This window comes from Chaetodon auriga, chromosome 19 (genome assembly GCF_051107435.1).
Source record: "Chaetodon auriga isolate fChaAug3 chromosome 19, fChaAug3.hap1, whole genome shotgun sequence".
Taxonomy (NCBI): domain Eukaryota; kingdom Metazoa; phylum Chordata; class Actinopteri; order Chaetodontiformes; family Chaetodontidae; genus Chaetodon; species Chaetodon auriga.
This window is the reverse complement of record NC_135092.1, coordinates 17,628,348-17,644,140: the sequence shown is the minus strand read 5'-3', so window position 1 is coordinate 17,644,140 and position 15,793 is coordinate 17,628,348. Positions and strand designations below refer to the sequence as shown.

General features: G+C 44.6%; 2 protein-coding genes across 8 annotated transcripts in view; one reads left to right on the top strand and one right to left on the bottom strand.

Annotated features, from left to right (window-relative positions):
• The first annotated feature begins 227 nt into the window (after positions 1–227).
• Positions 228–14,404, top strand: nup188 (nucleoporin 188). 2 transcript variants are annotated; one of them, XM_076757375.1, is made up of 43 exons: positions 228–359; positions 1,454–1,508; positions 1,698–1,771; positions 1,860–1,944; positions 2,056–2,136; positions 2,391–2,435; positions 2,549–2,641; positions 2,770–2,889; positions 3,037–3,248; positions 3,749–3,863; positions 4,114–4,314; positions 4,921–5,001; positions 5,105–5,197; positions 5,289–5,408; positions 5,493–5,619; positions 5,750–5,908; positions 6,114–6,240; positions 6,334–6,421; positions 6,509–6,585; positions 6,694–6,808; positions 6,939–7,059; positions 7,160–7,226; positions 7,613–7,738; positions 7,854–8,094; positions 8,183–8,389; positions 8,491–8,660; positions 8,769–8,838; positions 8,931–8,998; positions 9,112–9,307; positions 9,549–9,626; positions 9,715–9,800; positions 9,910–10,055; positions 10,145–10,317; positions 10,594–10,794; positions 11,121–11,213; positions 11,325–11,477; positions 11,787–11,924; positions 12,016–12,090; positions 12,238–12,453; positions 12,599–12,730; positions 12,814–12,887; positions 13,255–13,384; positions 13,587–14,404. In XM_076757375.1, the coding sequence occupies exons 1-43, from the start codon at positions 319–321 to the stop codon at positions 13,764–13,766; spliced, it is 5,250 nt and encodes a 1,749-aa protein (XP_076613490.1). In that variant the 5' UTR covers positions 228–318; the 3' UTR covers positions 13,767–14,404. The 2 variants fall into 2 exon arrangements, with proteins under 2 accessions (XP_076613490.1, XP_076613489.1); XM_076757374.1 differs by having other exon boundaries at positions 10,139–10,317.
• Positions 14,405–14,410: 6 nt separating this feature from the next.
• The window catches only part of cdk5rap2 (CDK5 regulatory subunit associated protein 2), a 32,325-nt gene continuing 30,942 nt past the window's right edge, over positions 14,411–15,793 (bottom strand). For all 6 annotated transcript variants that reach the window (XM_076757371.1, XM_076757370.1, XM_076757372.1 and 3 more), the window contains one exon: positions 14,411–14,912. In XM_076757371.1, coding sequence (XP_076613486.1) covers positions 14,800–14,912 — 113 coding nt within the window. In that variant the 3' untranslated portion in view covers positions 14,411–14,799. The remainder of the gene's footprint in view (positions 14,913–15,793) is intronic.

Sequence of the window (15,793 nt, the reverse complement as noted above, 5' to 3'; positions counted from 1 at the left end):
TTCAGAAAGCCTTAACTTTAAAACTAATAGTTATAATTTTATTTGCATCATAGCAAGTTCAGTATAAAACATTAATCACACACATTAGCATAAAAACAGAAACATACTCATATTGGATTGTAGTTGTAGAAGGAAATGCAAAAAGTGATGTCTCCATGTTTCCTTAGAATGCGGTTCTGGAAGAAGTATTTATTGAAAGTTTTGGCGGTAATTATTTCCTTCCTGAAGATGGCAGTCGTCTTCTGAAACAAGAGGCGTCGACGACGAAGAAGAAAGTGTCTATGACGGTAATGACGACACGGCACAACAGCCAATCACATGCCAGGAACGAAGATGGCGGAATCGGAGATGAGTCTAAGGTAAGCAGACAGCCGCAAACTTTAGTTATCGTCTACCTTTTTTAAATACTTTGAAGTATTTATCAGTTGGTAAACGTTTCTACGCAACTTGGCTGTTTATTAAGTCCTATCAGCAGTAACACTTTTATTTGACTGTGTCTTTTGAGGTGTTAGCACCACGCTAATTTAGCTTAGCAAGTGCTAGCGGTTGAACATTTGAATGGCTTTTCAGCAACGCGGTGTGTCAGCCGCATGACTGTCAACAAGAGTCAACAACAGCATGTTAAGTCTTAAAACATAACTCTGATTGTTTAACTAGACTGGAAACCGACGCTTATGTCTCTAGATGAAATGCCCACGTTATCGGTCATCTGCATTAACAGATGCTGGTTAGTTGTGACCAAGGAGAAGAGGCTAACTATAGTGTTTGGGCACCAAAAGGATCTGATTTGACGTTGTCCGTTAGTTTAACGTTGTATTATTTAAATGGAAAACATTTCCCTTCGCATTTGTACAGTTTGAAAATGGACCCACAGCCGCCACTAAAAGTCCCCAAGCCTTCGACACGTTAATAAATCAAACTGCATTTTACAGTCAATTAATATGAACCGACGGGTTTCATATTCAGGAAGATTAAAGGAGGAAATTTAATGCGTCCAAGAGCTTTACGTTGTATGGGTTAAAACGTGCACAGCAATACAAAAACAGGCTTATTCAGGGCTTCAACGCATGTGTTTGTATGTATTCATCACATTTTTCCATTAGCTTTGGAGATGTAACACCTACACTGTACCAACTGTCTGTATCAACATTTACAAGAAGTGTGTCACAGCTGGTACGTGGGACTGGCTCAGGGGTGGGGGATTTTTATCTTTTATCACAGTATACGCAATTATTTGACACAATATTGGTACACATTGGTAAAATGATTTATTACATTTTCTTAAAATTGGGAAACTGTTTATAGAACAGCCACCACTGTATAAATTGTATGGAAAAGCAACATGAAACATGAAGTTGTGCTCTTAAATTCAGATGAACTGACTGCTCGTTCCCATGTATTGCACATTAATGTCAATTATTGCTTCTCTCAAATACACCCATTATTCTCTTAGGAGCTGTCGAGAGTTATGGACCATACTGCTAGGAAGATCTGCGTTGCGAGAGCCGGTATGTCTTCCTGCCACGTGTTTTTATGTACTATTACTTGCAAGAGTGTACCGTTACCACAACTGTGTGGAGGTTCAGTCAGAAGTTAAGATAGGATTGTCGTGAAGGCACAGCATATTTGCATTTAGATCGCCCCAATGACACAGCTGATTTTCTCTCCTCCTATTATGAAACATTTGACGGACACAGGCTCAGATAGAGGCCGAGCTTGACAGACACTGGGACAGACTGCATCAAGGACTCACTTACTACAAGCCACCCAGGTATGTCACAGTTCGATTCTTACATCAAATATGAATACAAATTATTCATTACAGCAGAAAGGCTAATTGTCAGCATCGCTTGTTCCAGCTCATCCTCTGCTGGGAAAGTGAAGGAAGACAAAGATGTTGCACAACCATTGAAGGATTTTGGTTTGAGGATCAGTAAACTGTTGGTAAGAGTTAAAAATGTCTGTTTTGCGTAAAAGATGTGGGTTCACTGTCTTCATTTGTTGGTTAATTTCATGAGAATTTGATAAGTTTGTAATCCTTTAATAATGTTACAGGGTCTTGATGAGCAGCAGAGTGTGCAGCTTTTACAGTGCTACCTACAGGAGGACTACAGAGGAACCCGGGACTCATTAAAGGTGTCCACAGAGATTTCTTTAGTTGTTATTTGTGTCTGAATGTTGCAGTACTCATGCATATTTTTAAAGAAAAATTACAATATTAATAAATATTTCACCCAGTTTTTAGGTTTCGATGATTGTATTTAGCATTCAGTGCTGCAATTACTCAAATTAAGGTCACCATTTTTCATGAGGAACAAGAACTCAAAGACTGTAAGAAGATGTTATTATGTAAGATATTCACATGGTGGCTAACAGAGTCTTCCATGCAGGTTGTTCTCAAGGATGAGCGACAAAGCCAGGCACTGCTGCTGAAGGTCAGTACAGAGATCTGCATCTGCTTACATTTGCTGTACAATTACACTTGATTAGCAGCACTGTTACATTTCCATATTTAATGCAATAAGTATGACTGTGTGTGTCTTCACAGATAGCCGACTATTACTACGATGAGCGCACGTGCCTGCTCAGATGTGTCCTGCTCTTGCTGACATACTTTCAGGATGAGCGACATCCCTACAGGGTGAGAAGCAGCTGGATTTCAGATCAGAAAATTTAAAGAACATATCTTATTTTCATATGTCTCACTGAAAAAAGTTTATTTGCTGTTGTTTCTGTAACACCACTCTGGGTGGGTCTGTTTTTGTCCAGGCTGAGTACGCTAACTGTGTCAATAAACTGGAGAAGGACCTGGTGAGCAACTACCAGTCACAGTTTGAGAAGCTCTTCAAAGCAGAAGCACCAACATGGGAAACTCACGGAAACCTCATGGTGATGATTTGGTTCATAATTGGTCAATGCTGTATATTATAACCTAGATAAATGCAAATATCACACATTATTCACATTCTTTTCTATTTTATTCAAAGGTCATAACTGAAAGTGACATCTGACATCTTTTTTTGTTTGTTTTTTAAGACTGAGAGGCAGGTGTCACTGTGGTTCCTGCAGTGTCTGAGGGAACAGTCTCTGTTGCTGGAGATCATCTTTCTGTATTACGCCTACTTTGAGATGAGCCCGTCTGACCTGCTGAACTTCACCAAAATGTTCAAAGAAGAAGGCTTCGGTTTGCGGCAGACCAACAGACACCTAGTAGACAAGAGCATGGACGCACTGGTTGACCGCATCGGGTAAGAGCAGCACATAGTGTGTGTGTGTGAGTGTGTGTGTGTGTTTGTGAGTGTGGGCCATTCGTACAGTACGTTTAAAGTGAGCTGTTCTCCAGGAAGTGTAAATAAGATGTCTGTTTGTGGTATTTGACTTTGATTAAAGACTAAAGGTGTACTATTGGTGAATCACAGCCAAACGCTCAGCTGCTAAAATTGCGATCAAACACATTTGACACCATCCAGCCCATGATAAGAGCAGACATTTCAGTGCATACCAGCAACATCTAGATGTCTTAATTTATTAGTTCATAACTATATATTCAGAAATCTATGAGCGGGCAGGTTTGCTTCATGAGCCACAATGTGAAACACTGGAATCTCTATCCTTATATTTCTACTTTGTTCCTGCTTCAACAAGGAGTCCTGGGAGGTGAATGAGCTGATGCCTCAGCACAGGATAGATAATATTTCATTGCTTGTATCTTTAAAGTTTGTATCGTCTGTGTTTCTCTGTCCTGTAGATATTTCAGCTCTCTCATCCTGGTTGAGGGAATGGACATAGACTTCCTCCATAAGTGTGCCCTGGAAGACTGTACAGAACAGCATCAGTTCTCCGGTGCTCCAGATGTCATCAAGGTTTGTCTTTACATGCAGCAGACATCAATACTCAACCATACACTGTATGAACAGCCTGATGCGACAGAACAGTGAACTCAATGAGGCTCAAAGTTGGGCCCAGCTTTTCTGGGAAAACACATCTACGTTTTAAGAGAGAGTTGGATGTACCAGACTGCTTAATGTTTCTACATGACCTCAACAGATCCCTAGGCACCAAGAACAAACCATACAGACATCTGAACCTCCGTGTTTCCTCTGTTTGTTCCAGGAGATGGATCAGCTGCTGCTGACTTTTGGTGACATCCCTCATCACGGGCCGGTGCTGCTGGCCTGGGTGCTGCTGAGACACACCCTGCGACCAGACGAGACCAGCCCCGTGATCAGGAGGATAGGCAACACCGCCCTGCAGCTGGGGGTGTTCAAGTACATTTCAACCATGGTGAAAGGCCTCGGAGTCTCAGGGAATAATGTAAGAGAACATAGATACACACTTAAGAAGGTGGAAAACTATTTGTAATGGTGTAACTTTAATGGTTATTGTCTTGTTGTAGTGACTAAAGCAGTTTCACAGTTTTGAACGACCTTACCTCTCTGCCTGCTCCCATTACCAAAAACTGCTTGAGTGATATCCTGCAAGTTAAGAAAGTCCTTTCACAAGGTCTAAACCCACACTTTAATCAAAGGCTGTAGAGCCATGGGTCTCAAATCCTGTCCTCAGGGTTCAGAGTGCTTCTGGTTTTCTCTACCAGGTAGTTAAATGTAATCACATGGGGCCTCAGACCTAAATCAGTCTCTAATGAGACAGCTCGAATGAAAACCAGCTGGCAATAGCAAAACATGTTGTACTCTGGATTAGTTTTATAGCCAGAATGTGAGCTAAATCAGTTTTATAATCGTGCCCCTCAAGCTGTGGTTTATATAACCAGACACTGAAGTGAAGATACTGAAGTCTACAGCTTTGCTAAGCCGACCACTGAAAATAACAACTTTCACCATCACATTCTTTACATCGAGAACTTTTCTCCTGATGATGCAGTGACTGTGACTGCATTCAGTTTTCCTTCCTTCTCTCCAGTGCACAGCAGGAACTGTAAAGATGTGTATCTACGGCCTCCTCTCATTCGTGATAACCTCCTTTGAAGAGGAAAGCCTACAGGTATAAAGTCAGATTTTACACGTGTGAGCATGTTAAAGGTTTTGTACTTGGATTCATTATTTGTAACCTGTGTTGATAACTGGCCTCGTGACGCATGTGACAGACTGGCGGCGTGGCGACACAGTGCTCCCACCTGATCGATGCTGCCTGTGAGGTCCTCTCTGCTCCCAATCTGGCTGAAGTGTTTTGGGAAATGGTGAGAAAAAAACAAAGACGAGGAGGTTCTTCAGGATAAAATTGGGACAGCTGTTGACAATCTCTCCTCTTTTGTTGAATTTTTAATCCAGAAGCCAAACATGGGACTGGGAATGATCCTGGACAGTGCAGTCGGGATGTTCCCTCATAAGATCGGACCACTGTTACAGCTTCTGACCGCTCTGCTGTCAAACAAGTCGACTGTTAAAAAGGTAGAGCTGACACATGCACAGAGATGTACGCACTCAGCCTTCCCTCATATACCTTGTTTAACGCTGTATTTTCTTATGTGACAGGTGTACAACTTTTTGGATAAAATGTCCTTCTATACACAAGTTTACAAACATAAGCCCAATGATATCATCTCCAAGGACGATGAGACGCTGTGGAGGAGACAAACACCAAAACTCCTCTACCCTCTCGGTCAGTTTGGTTGTTACTCTCAGATTTAAATACTGGAAACTTCAGAGGATCTGTTGAATTTTGGATGCATATTTGATGTAAGGTTTTTCATGACATGCCTCAACTCTGACATTTTCACCTCACCCGTCAGGCACAGGGCAGACTAACCTGTGGATGCCACAGGGAGTGCTGGGCCAGGTGATGATTGGAGGCGAGCAGGCCTACGTGGTCCGCTGGGATTACTCCTACAGCTCCTGGACTCTCTTCACTTGTGAGGTGGAGATGCTGCTTCACGTGGTTTCAACTGCAGGTACACAACTGGGTGTTCATATGTTCTCACCAGCTGGGAAATCTTTTAGATAAAGCTGTTGATATTCTGATTTTTGTTATTGTCAACAAAAAGACCAAAACCCACAGTTTGTCTCTATACCTCTTGTTTTTTCCATTATGTCAGCTGATTGAATGATGTCAGCTTGATGAACTTGTCCGTGTGTCTGTGCCTTTCCTTGTGCCAGATGTTATCGCCCACTGTGCACGTGTGAAGCCCATCCTGGATCTGGTCCATAAGATCATAAGCACAGACTGGACTGTGTCGGATTGTCTGTTGCCTCTGACTTCACGCATCTACATGCTGCTGCAGAGGTGAACTCGCTTTACTGAGAAACCTATCAACAAAGTATTTTTGTCATTTGACCGGTCTTTTGACTTGCTGTTTGTGTGTTCACCGTCTGTTAGGTTGACATCAGTCATCAACCCTCCCGTGGACGTGATCGCCTCCTGTGTGAACTGCCTCTCCGTTCTGGCTGCAAGGATGCCCGGGAAGGTGGGTACTTCCACTGTGAACAGGAAGTCACATTAAGGATTTAAAGTCCCTTCTCACACACCTCCTCTATCTTTTTTTAACCTTCAGGTGTGGTCCAGTCTGCACCACACTGGTTTCCTCCCCTTTGCCTCCAACCCTTTGACCAGCATGGCTCAGTGTGTGAGGTAAAGGAAAAAGCTCAAACTCTGTGCTGCCTAATGTTTAATTGGACAAATTTCACTTTATTCTTTGGGGAAATATAAAGTATTGAACAAAGCTACTTATTTTTCTAGTGCTGAAGGGATGAAAGCAGGTAACTATGGCAACCTGCTGGTCCAGATTGAGCAGCCGAGGGGGGAGTACGCCGTGACCATCGCCTTCCTCCGTCTCATTACAACCCTGGTTAAGGTAACAACGGTTTTTACCAGATGAGACGTCGTGTAGCAGCAGCTGAACGATGATGTTTTCTATAAAATTGATCTATGAATGTGATGTTCTGCTTTAATTCACCTCTTCTCTCTCTGATGGTTCATTTCAGGGTCAGCTTGGCAGCACTCAGAACAAAGGCCTGATCCCCTGTGTGCTGCTGGTGTTAAAGGAGATGCTGCCCACCTACCACAAGTGGCGCTACAACACCTATGGAGTCAGGGAGAGGATAGGTAAAGGGCTCATGTCTGACACGACAGCGGTGGCAAGTTTCTTTCCTCCAGACTGGAAATGGAAGTAAAAACTGAACAAACGCTCTCTTTGTTGCTGCAGGATGTCTGATTTTGGAGTTGATCCACGCCATCCTCAATCTGAGCCCAGAGGGAGAGGATCAGGGCAGGTAAGGTGTTAATCAGTGTTAAAATTGAGCTTGAAGGTTCATCCTTGACTTTTTCATACAAAACAGCTCCAGACTTACATACACGTGTATTAAAATGTTCATTTTTTATTCTTGAGCTGGAACAATTTGCTCATTAATCAATGAGTTGGTCAACAGTGATTAATTATCTATGACAGCAAAGTGAGTACAGCGTCTTTGGCCTTTGAACTCTTGGTTGGACACAACAAGATATTTGAATGTGTCGACTTTTTCCAACATTTTTCTGATATTTTGATGATGAATCAGTAATGAAAATTATTGTCGGTTGCTGCCCTGATAAATAGTTTGACAGATTTGCCTGTCATTGTATTTGTAAAGTTGATTTGCTCTTTTCTTCCTTGGCGCAGCACCCCCACCCTGCAGTCTCTGTGTATCTACAGCCTGGCAAACACCGAGGCCGGACAGGCGGTCGTCAATATCATGGGGGTTGGCGTGGACACCATCGACGTGGTCCTGGCTGCACAGCCCAGCAGGTGAACTGACGTGTTGATCCCCAGTTTACCCTGTTATGTTTTCATATGATGCTCTGAAAACCTTCCGTGTTCTTGTCACACTGATTGTGTTTCTCCCCTCTCTGACGCGGTCCAGCTGTGGCTCTGAGGGTCCCGGTCAGATCCTCATCCAGACAGTCAAACTGGCCTTCTCTGTCACCAACAACGTCATCCGTCTGAAGCCGCCGTCTGACGTCGTGTCCCCTCTGGAGCAGGCGCTGACTCAGCACGGTGGCCATGGCAATAATCTCATAGTTGTCTTGGCCAAGTATATTTACCACAAACACGACCCAGCGCTGCCTCGCCTGGCCATCCAGCTGCTGAAGAGGCTCGCCACAGTAAGGGCTTCGTTCTAAACATACAGTATGTTTTATGTGAATTTGTACAACAGTCAGTGTTGATGCTGGGCTGATGTTTGGTCTGCAGGTGGCTCCCATGTCAGTTTACGCTTGCCTTGGTAACGACGCAGCGGCCATCCGGGATGCGTTCCTCACTCGGCTGCAGAGCAAGACAGAAGACATGAGGATCAAGGTCATGATCCTCGAGTTCCTCACCGTCGCAGTGGAAACGCAGCCCGGCCTCATCGAGCTTTTCCTCAACCTGGAAGTCAAAGATGGCAGCGAGGGGTCAAAGGTGTGACTGCAGTGATTAAAAAGAAGTGCATTTGTTTTACTTTCAGCAGTGCTGCATCTGGACTGAAAACATCTGTGTGTGCTTTTATTTTGGACCTGTAGGAGTTTCTGCTTGGTGAGTGGAGCTGTCTTCACGTGGTGTTGGACCTGATCGACTCCAAACAGCAGGGCAAATACTGGTGTCCCCCGCTGCTCCACCGAGCGGCCCTGGCCTTCCTGCTCGCCCTCTGGCAGGATCGCCGAGACAGCGCCATCTCCGTCTTACGGAAAAAGTAAGCATGTCACACTCCCCTAACTTTTACCTGGAAACATAAGTTCAGCTGGATGTTTAGAAAGTCTGAGCAGAGGATGATGAATGCTTTTTTTTTTTTTTTACACAGAGAAAGGTTTTGGGAGAATTTGACGACGCCTCTCTTTGGAACCCTCACCCCACCTTCAGACACCACAGAGGTACTTAAAACATTTTTTTTTCCACTGCTGTAATGATTTTATGATCAAATGGATGTCAAGTATGTCAACTCAGCGTTATATTTTACCCTCAGCCTTGTGTTCTGGAGACGTGTGCTCTCGTCATGAAGATCATCGGCCTGGAGATCTACTACGTCGTCAGGTAATCTCTCAATATCTCTTATATATAATAAATGGTCTCATATTTGTCGCCGATTTACGGACGACAGCTCCAGTCTCACATAACTGATGTTGACTACGTCTGTGTTGCTCCAGTGGTTCCTTGGAGCAGTCTCTGAAGGACGGGCTCCAGAAGTTTTCCAATGCACGACGATACGAGTACTGGTCCCAGTACGTCAAGTCTCTTGTGTGCCACGTGGCGGAGATGGAGGAGGAAGGCATGTGTTACTTCCCCGAGACCCAGATGCTGATCTCTGCCTGGCGGATGCTGCTCATTCTGTCCACTAGCCACGTACGTTAGCACGAACACAATCATGGTTATAGTGTTGTAGGTGTTGATGTAAGGACTGCTGGGGTCTACTCGATCAGGACAGTCAGTTCAGATAATCTTTCCTGGAAGAGACTTGTAGCGCTGTGGCAAACGATGTGTTTTTGATTGAGTGGCCTGAGACGTTCACTGTGTTTCTGCTCAGAGCCTCACATGCAGGTGGACCACACAGAAACGTGATGATTGTTATATTTTCTGTTTTCAGTCCGATGTGATGCAGCTAACAGAAGACTCGACCAAACTGAAGCTTTTCATGGACGTCTTGGACGGGACCAAAGCTGCTGTAAGTCGTCATGACCGAACAGACTTTCCTGTTTTTGTATTTCTCTCTTTTACTGCTGTTTTTCTTACTCACTCTTCGTCTCTTTCAGCTGACTACACCCATGTCTGTGTCTTGTCTTCGTCTTGGATCCATGATGGCCACTCTGCTCCTCATCCTCCTCAAACAGTGGAGAAGGTGTGAAGTCACATGTTTAACAGAAAGTTTCCTTAATGTTGAAGTCAGCAGTGCACACCTCTCTGAACTCTTTTTAAAAACTCTGTCGCTGCTCTCTTTGTGTCTCCAGTGTGGTGGCGACAGCTCCTGACATCCTGTCTCCCCTCTCCCTGATCCTGGAGAGTGTCCTGCAAGCTGACCAGCAGCTGATGGAGAGGACCAAAGCCAAAATCTTCTCCGCCCTCATCTCCGTGCTGCAGATTCAGGGACTGAACGGTGAGAGGCGTGTGTGCGTCTGAATCTAATGATGCTGCAGTCTGGAGTTCAATCAGCATTGATTTAATTTCTTTGTCAACTAGGTGCAGATATTTCCCAGCTGCCCCAGCTGTTGCTGTCTGTGTGTGAGACGGTGAAAGACGAAGCACTGGCGCTCATTGACAATACTCGACACATGAGCCAGACGGGGGAGGCGGCGGAGGACGAGGAAAGCATGGAGACGGACTCTCCTCGCGGCCCGCAGAAGGACCAGAGAGACGGGGTGAGCCGGACTGGACTGATGGACAGACGGCTTTGTTGTTGTTGTTGAGGCAGAAAAGCTTTGGATATCAATTAATTTATCTTTTATCAATACTTTCAGAAACAAGTTGTGAACACAATTAATCTTTTTGGAGAACTTGTTGGCAAATAATTGCTTATTTAAACATCCAGCAGCTACAGGAGTCCACTGGACTTACACAGTATTTGCTCTCTGTTCCCTCTGATTCTGGTCTGTGAGGGAAATATAGCTCATTTTAATCTGCTTTCTTTTCATGAGGTATGTGTGCTGGCGCTGCACTTAGCGAAGGAGCTGTGCCGCACCGATGAGGATGGTGAGCACTGGGTCTCGGTGATGAGGAAGGTTCCAGTCCTGCCCTCGGTGCTCAGCGCCGTCGAGTTCAGCCTCCGATCCAAACACAACCTCTACTTCACCGAGGCTGCGCTTCACCTGCTGCTCACGCTGGCCCGCACGCCTCAGGTAAACACAAAAACACACTTTTCTGCTGTGACATTTAAAGGATACGGCTGGTGTTTTTCCATGCTTACAGAACAGATACTTACAGAACAATAGAAATATTTCTGACATCCCTCCACAGTCTGCAGATAGTTCAGTTTGTTGGGGACTTATTTCAGCTGGACAGCGGTGGAGGTCTGAGGTCAGAGCTGTATCAGCCTTTGGATACGCAGACAATTCTTGCTAGCAGGATAAAAATACCACCAGCCTCATCCTTAAATGTTTGTAAAGAAATCCTTTGCATCGGTTTAAGATGTTAAATGTTGATGATGTCTTCATTTGTCCTCCAGGGGGCAGCAGCTGTTGCTGGAGCAGGAGTCATCCAGACAATCTGCCTCCCTCTTCTCAGTGTCTATGAGGGGTCTTCAAATGGAGCATCACAGGTAATCAGAATGAACATTTTAGCCCGTACTTACGTAGCGTTGCTTAACGTCACAGACAAATCTGTGCATCAGCATGACATAATAACACAGCACGTCCGTGTCTCCGAGCAGAGTTTCTCCCGAAAGTCCCAGGACTCCGCCTGCTGGCCGGGGGTGTACCGCCTCTGCATGTCTTTAATGGAGAGTCTGCTCAAGACTCTGCGTTACAACTTTATCAACGAGGCCCTGGACTTTGTCGGAGTGCATCAAGAACGTATACTACAGGTATGACAGCGATGGCATGAAAGTCGTCTTATTGCATTAACAGAGAAGTGATCATGAAATGAAATGTGATGGACTCTGAACCTGCAGCCTCAGACACGAACACTTCTGTGAGCAGTCTGCCTTTAATTGTGTTTGGGCAGGAGCGAAGATTACTGTCATCTTCAGTTAGTCTGCACGTTATTTGCTTGATCAATTTCTTCGTAAAATGTCAAATAATAGTGAAAAATGCTCCTAAATCTCATTTATCTATCAAATTAGTCGATCAGTTCAAATACCGGACTTCCTGTTTGTTTGTTCTCTGCTGCTCAGTGTCTGAACGCAGTGCGAACAGTGCAGAGCCTGGCGTGTTTGGACGAGGCGGATCACACGGTCGGCTTCCTGCTGCAGCTCTCCAGCTTCTGTAAGGAGTGGCAGTTTCACCTGCCCAAACTGCTCCGAGACGTCCAGGTAAGTCCAGGACCAGTGTCCTCATCACCGCAGCTCCACCGCTGCAGCCACACCTCAGCATTCAGCACTCCTCTCTCCGTCTCCTCTGCAGGTAAACCTGTGTTATCTGTGCCAGACCTGCACGTATCTGCTCCACAGCAAGAAGATGCTTCATCACTACCTCCAGGTCACACGGACGTTTCATATCATCTGATAATTACATCATTACATTATAACCATCCTCACGTCTAATGTGTGTGTGTCAGCCAAGAAAACTTGGCTGCCACAAGGATCCAGTAAAAGGTTTTAAGATGTTCGTTTTCGATTTCTTTAGGCTAAAAACGGTGAGGCGTTGCCCCCCGGACCTCTTCCGAGGACACAGCGGCCCCCCCAGACCCCGTCTAAAGAGGCAGCAGGTGGAGGGGAGAGAGAGGAAGCCGAGCAGAAGGCCCTGCTGGCTGTGCAGTGCAGCCTTCTGAAGATCCTCAGCAAAACCCTGGCAACTCTGCAGCACTTCACTCCAGACTGCTGCCAGATACTCCTGGACCAGGTCAGCCTGCTAACTCTGCTCTAACAAGCAGCTTCGTCTCCAAAATTAAGCTACTTATTAGTTCTGATGCTGAATATTCCAGCGAATATTCATGCAAAGGTGACGCAGGATAAAATGCTGATTTGTGTCTCCGCCTGTCCGTCAGAGTATGGATTTGGCCGAGTATCGAACCCTGTTTGTGCTCAGCTTCACAACGCCGGCGTTTGACCCCGATGTGGCCCCTTCGTTTGGAACCCTGCTGGCCACCATAAACGTGGCCCTGAGCATGTTGAGCGAGGTAGATGTTCGTCATATCGATTAGCACGAGCTACAGCCAGCCGACAACGGAGCCCTGATCGTTTTTGTGCTTTATATCCACAGATGGAGAAGAAGAAGGAGCCAGTTTCCTTGAACATTGCCTCAGTGGCCTCATCGGAGGAGATCCAAGCTCTGAAGTGAGTAAATAAACTTATTTACGTTCTTGTAAAGAGTTAAACCAGAAGATCAATATCACTCTGTCACCAAATATGAAGCCACAGCCAGCAGATAGTTAGCTTAGCATAGACTGTAATCAGAATCTGACGGCCACCACATCTGAACCCACCAGTTAACACATTACGCCTCGTTTTTACCTTGAGAGCCAGGCTAGCCATTTCTATGCTAAGCTAAGCTAACTGGCTATAGCTTCATATATACAGGTGTGGGAGTGGTAACGATCTTTAAAAGTGAAAACCATGTGTCCCAAAATGTCAAACTTTCCATTTTACTTATGTTTTGCTTTAACACATTAAATTGAGATGAACTTGTTCTTCTTCTCTTCAGGTCTTTGCTGATGTTCACCATGGAGAACTGTTTCTACGTGCTGATCTCTCAGGCTGTTCGGTGTCTCAAAGATCCCTCCATCCTACCTCGAGACAAGCAGAGGCTCAAACAGGAGCTGAGCTCTGAACTGGTGAGACGTCACCTCCCTCCCAACCCGTCTTTGTTCAGACTCTGAATGCTTTTAAAGGATGATGTTCTGTAATTTTCTTGTCAACATCCCATGAAATGTAGCCAAAGCCATTTGTTAGAAATCCAAAATAACGTCATCCTCATCCTCATAATATACTCACAGGATAGAGTCTAACTTATTTTTCTCTTTTCTTCGCCTGCAGAGCACTCTTCTCTCCAGCCTGTCCCGCCACTTCCGCAGGGGCTCGCCATCGTCTCCGGCCAGCGGCATCCTCCCCTCCACCCAGTCCAAACCGCCCACGCCGGGCTCCAAGGCGAGCCACGAAGGCCAGGAGCCGTTCATCCAGCTCGTTCAGGCCTTTGTCAGACTCGTGCAGAGATAGAGGTACATTTCCAGAGAGAGACGGATCCCAAACATGCTGTTGTTTCACAAAGCCAACGCCGTTTTTGTACCTCCAGTAGTGAAATCAGAAAAAACGACTTCTGGTCATACGCCTTGTTTTTATGTACAGTTATTGCAGTAGTTAAATTAGCTCAACTCTGACCTGGAGTGAGTGTGTTTATTCTAAAACTATGTCTGGAGCCATAGGTTGTTGAACATTTCATTCTGCCAAAACTGCTGTTCTAACTAAATCTGACATGACGACAACCAAAGCGTTGAAGCCGATGAGAGGCTGCCTGAAGAGAGCAGAGATCTTGGTGCTACTAAACATCAGTCACTGACTGTGGTTTATCTTTCCAAGACCTAGTTTTATAGGTCACTTTGATGATTCATGATGACCAGACATATTTCAAGTGCTACTTAAGAAATTAGACCTCTCAACTATCATCTTCTCATGTGTAGTGACTAAACGCAGTAGGAAAGCAGCACTATACTTTTTCTAATTCGCTTCATTTTGACTAAATCCTGACCTGAACTTTGCTATTTTCTTACCTCTTATTCATGCGCACGTTTTGAAGTGGCTGCCAAGATTTGTACTTTAAAAAATGTATATGCTAATAAAGGGACTTTTGTACCACAGTCAGGTTTCATCGTTGAACTTTCCTTTACTGCATTCGCACATAATTCCTTGAACAAACTGTAGCCCTGAACCATCCTATACAGTAACCAACAGATGAAAACAACAGGTACAAATACCAGTAATAAAATACATCCTCATGTTCTTATATGCATCATATAAAAAGATTAAAGGAAAAAATATTTAAATTGCAGGAATTACTATTTACAAAGGCAAGAAACTTTTACAACTTCAGTACCTAAAATCAAATTATAGGCTGGTCATGTGCAATATAAGTACAAAAAGGCTTTGATATCTGGAGAATAAGGTGACAGTTTAACAGCAGGACAAAGGCGGGATAAGGCCTGTCGACATTAGGTCGCTACGTTACCAAAAGCAGTACAGCAGCAGATTTAGTTTAGCTGCAGTGTAAAGAGGCAGCACTGTTGTGATCCTCTGCAGATTCTGAGCGTCTGCCTGCGGTCTGCTGAGGGTCTGTAGTGTCCTCTACTGGCCATTGACTGGGACCTCCTGAAACAAAACACAAGGTGACAGCAAACTGTAACATCAGCCTGCAAACAGTAACAGTCACTTTACATCTTTGGCCTCAGACATGCAGGATAAAACCAGGTGGTGCTGGAAAAAAATACTTTAACTGCCTGCATGCATCTGACATCTGCTTAAAAAGGAACAGTTCAACATTTTGGGAAATCACGCTGCTTTGCTTCCTCACAGAGAGTTAGATGAGAAGGTCGAGACCACTCACATCTGTCTGTTCAATATGAAGACAGAGCCAGGAGACTGAAAACAAGGGATGTGACAGCAGCTTGTTTCCCTGACGTTTAAATGGAAATTTAAACTTAGAATAACCAACCAGACTAAAAGTAAGAAACCACTCAGAAAGTCAAAAGTTAGCACAATTTAACCTATAAGGTTAATCACTGTCTGAAAAAATACTGCATGTAAGAGTCACTTGAAACCCTTAATCACATTCTTCAATAACAGGATAACAGAAACATAATGAACACTGCACATTATCCCATAATGTAATATGAGGTTTAACTAACGAGTTCTGCAACGTTTAATCGTCCAGTCAACTGATCACGCACATCTCTACGTACAGCAGGCAGACAGCTAGCCTGGCTCTGTCCAAAGGTAGAAGGCTTAGTGTTAGCCTTTACGGGGTCGTGGTGTCACCATTACATCAAATCTTTTCACACTTTGGTTTTTGTACAAATTAACAAACATGTGTTAACACATGTTAATTAGTGGTCTGTAGAGGTGGACTTTTTACTGGTGGACAGAGCCAGCTAGCTGTTCCCAGTCTGTATGCTAAGCTAACGGTCTGCTGTAAGAGTGTAACTCTCTGTAAGAAAGCCAATAAGCGTATTTCCCTGAATATTCCTTTAAAG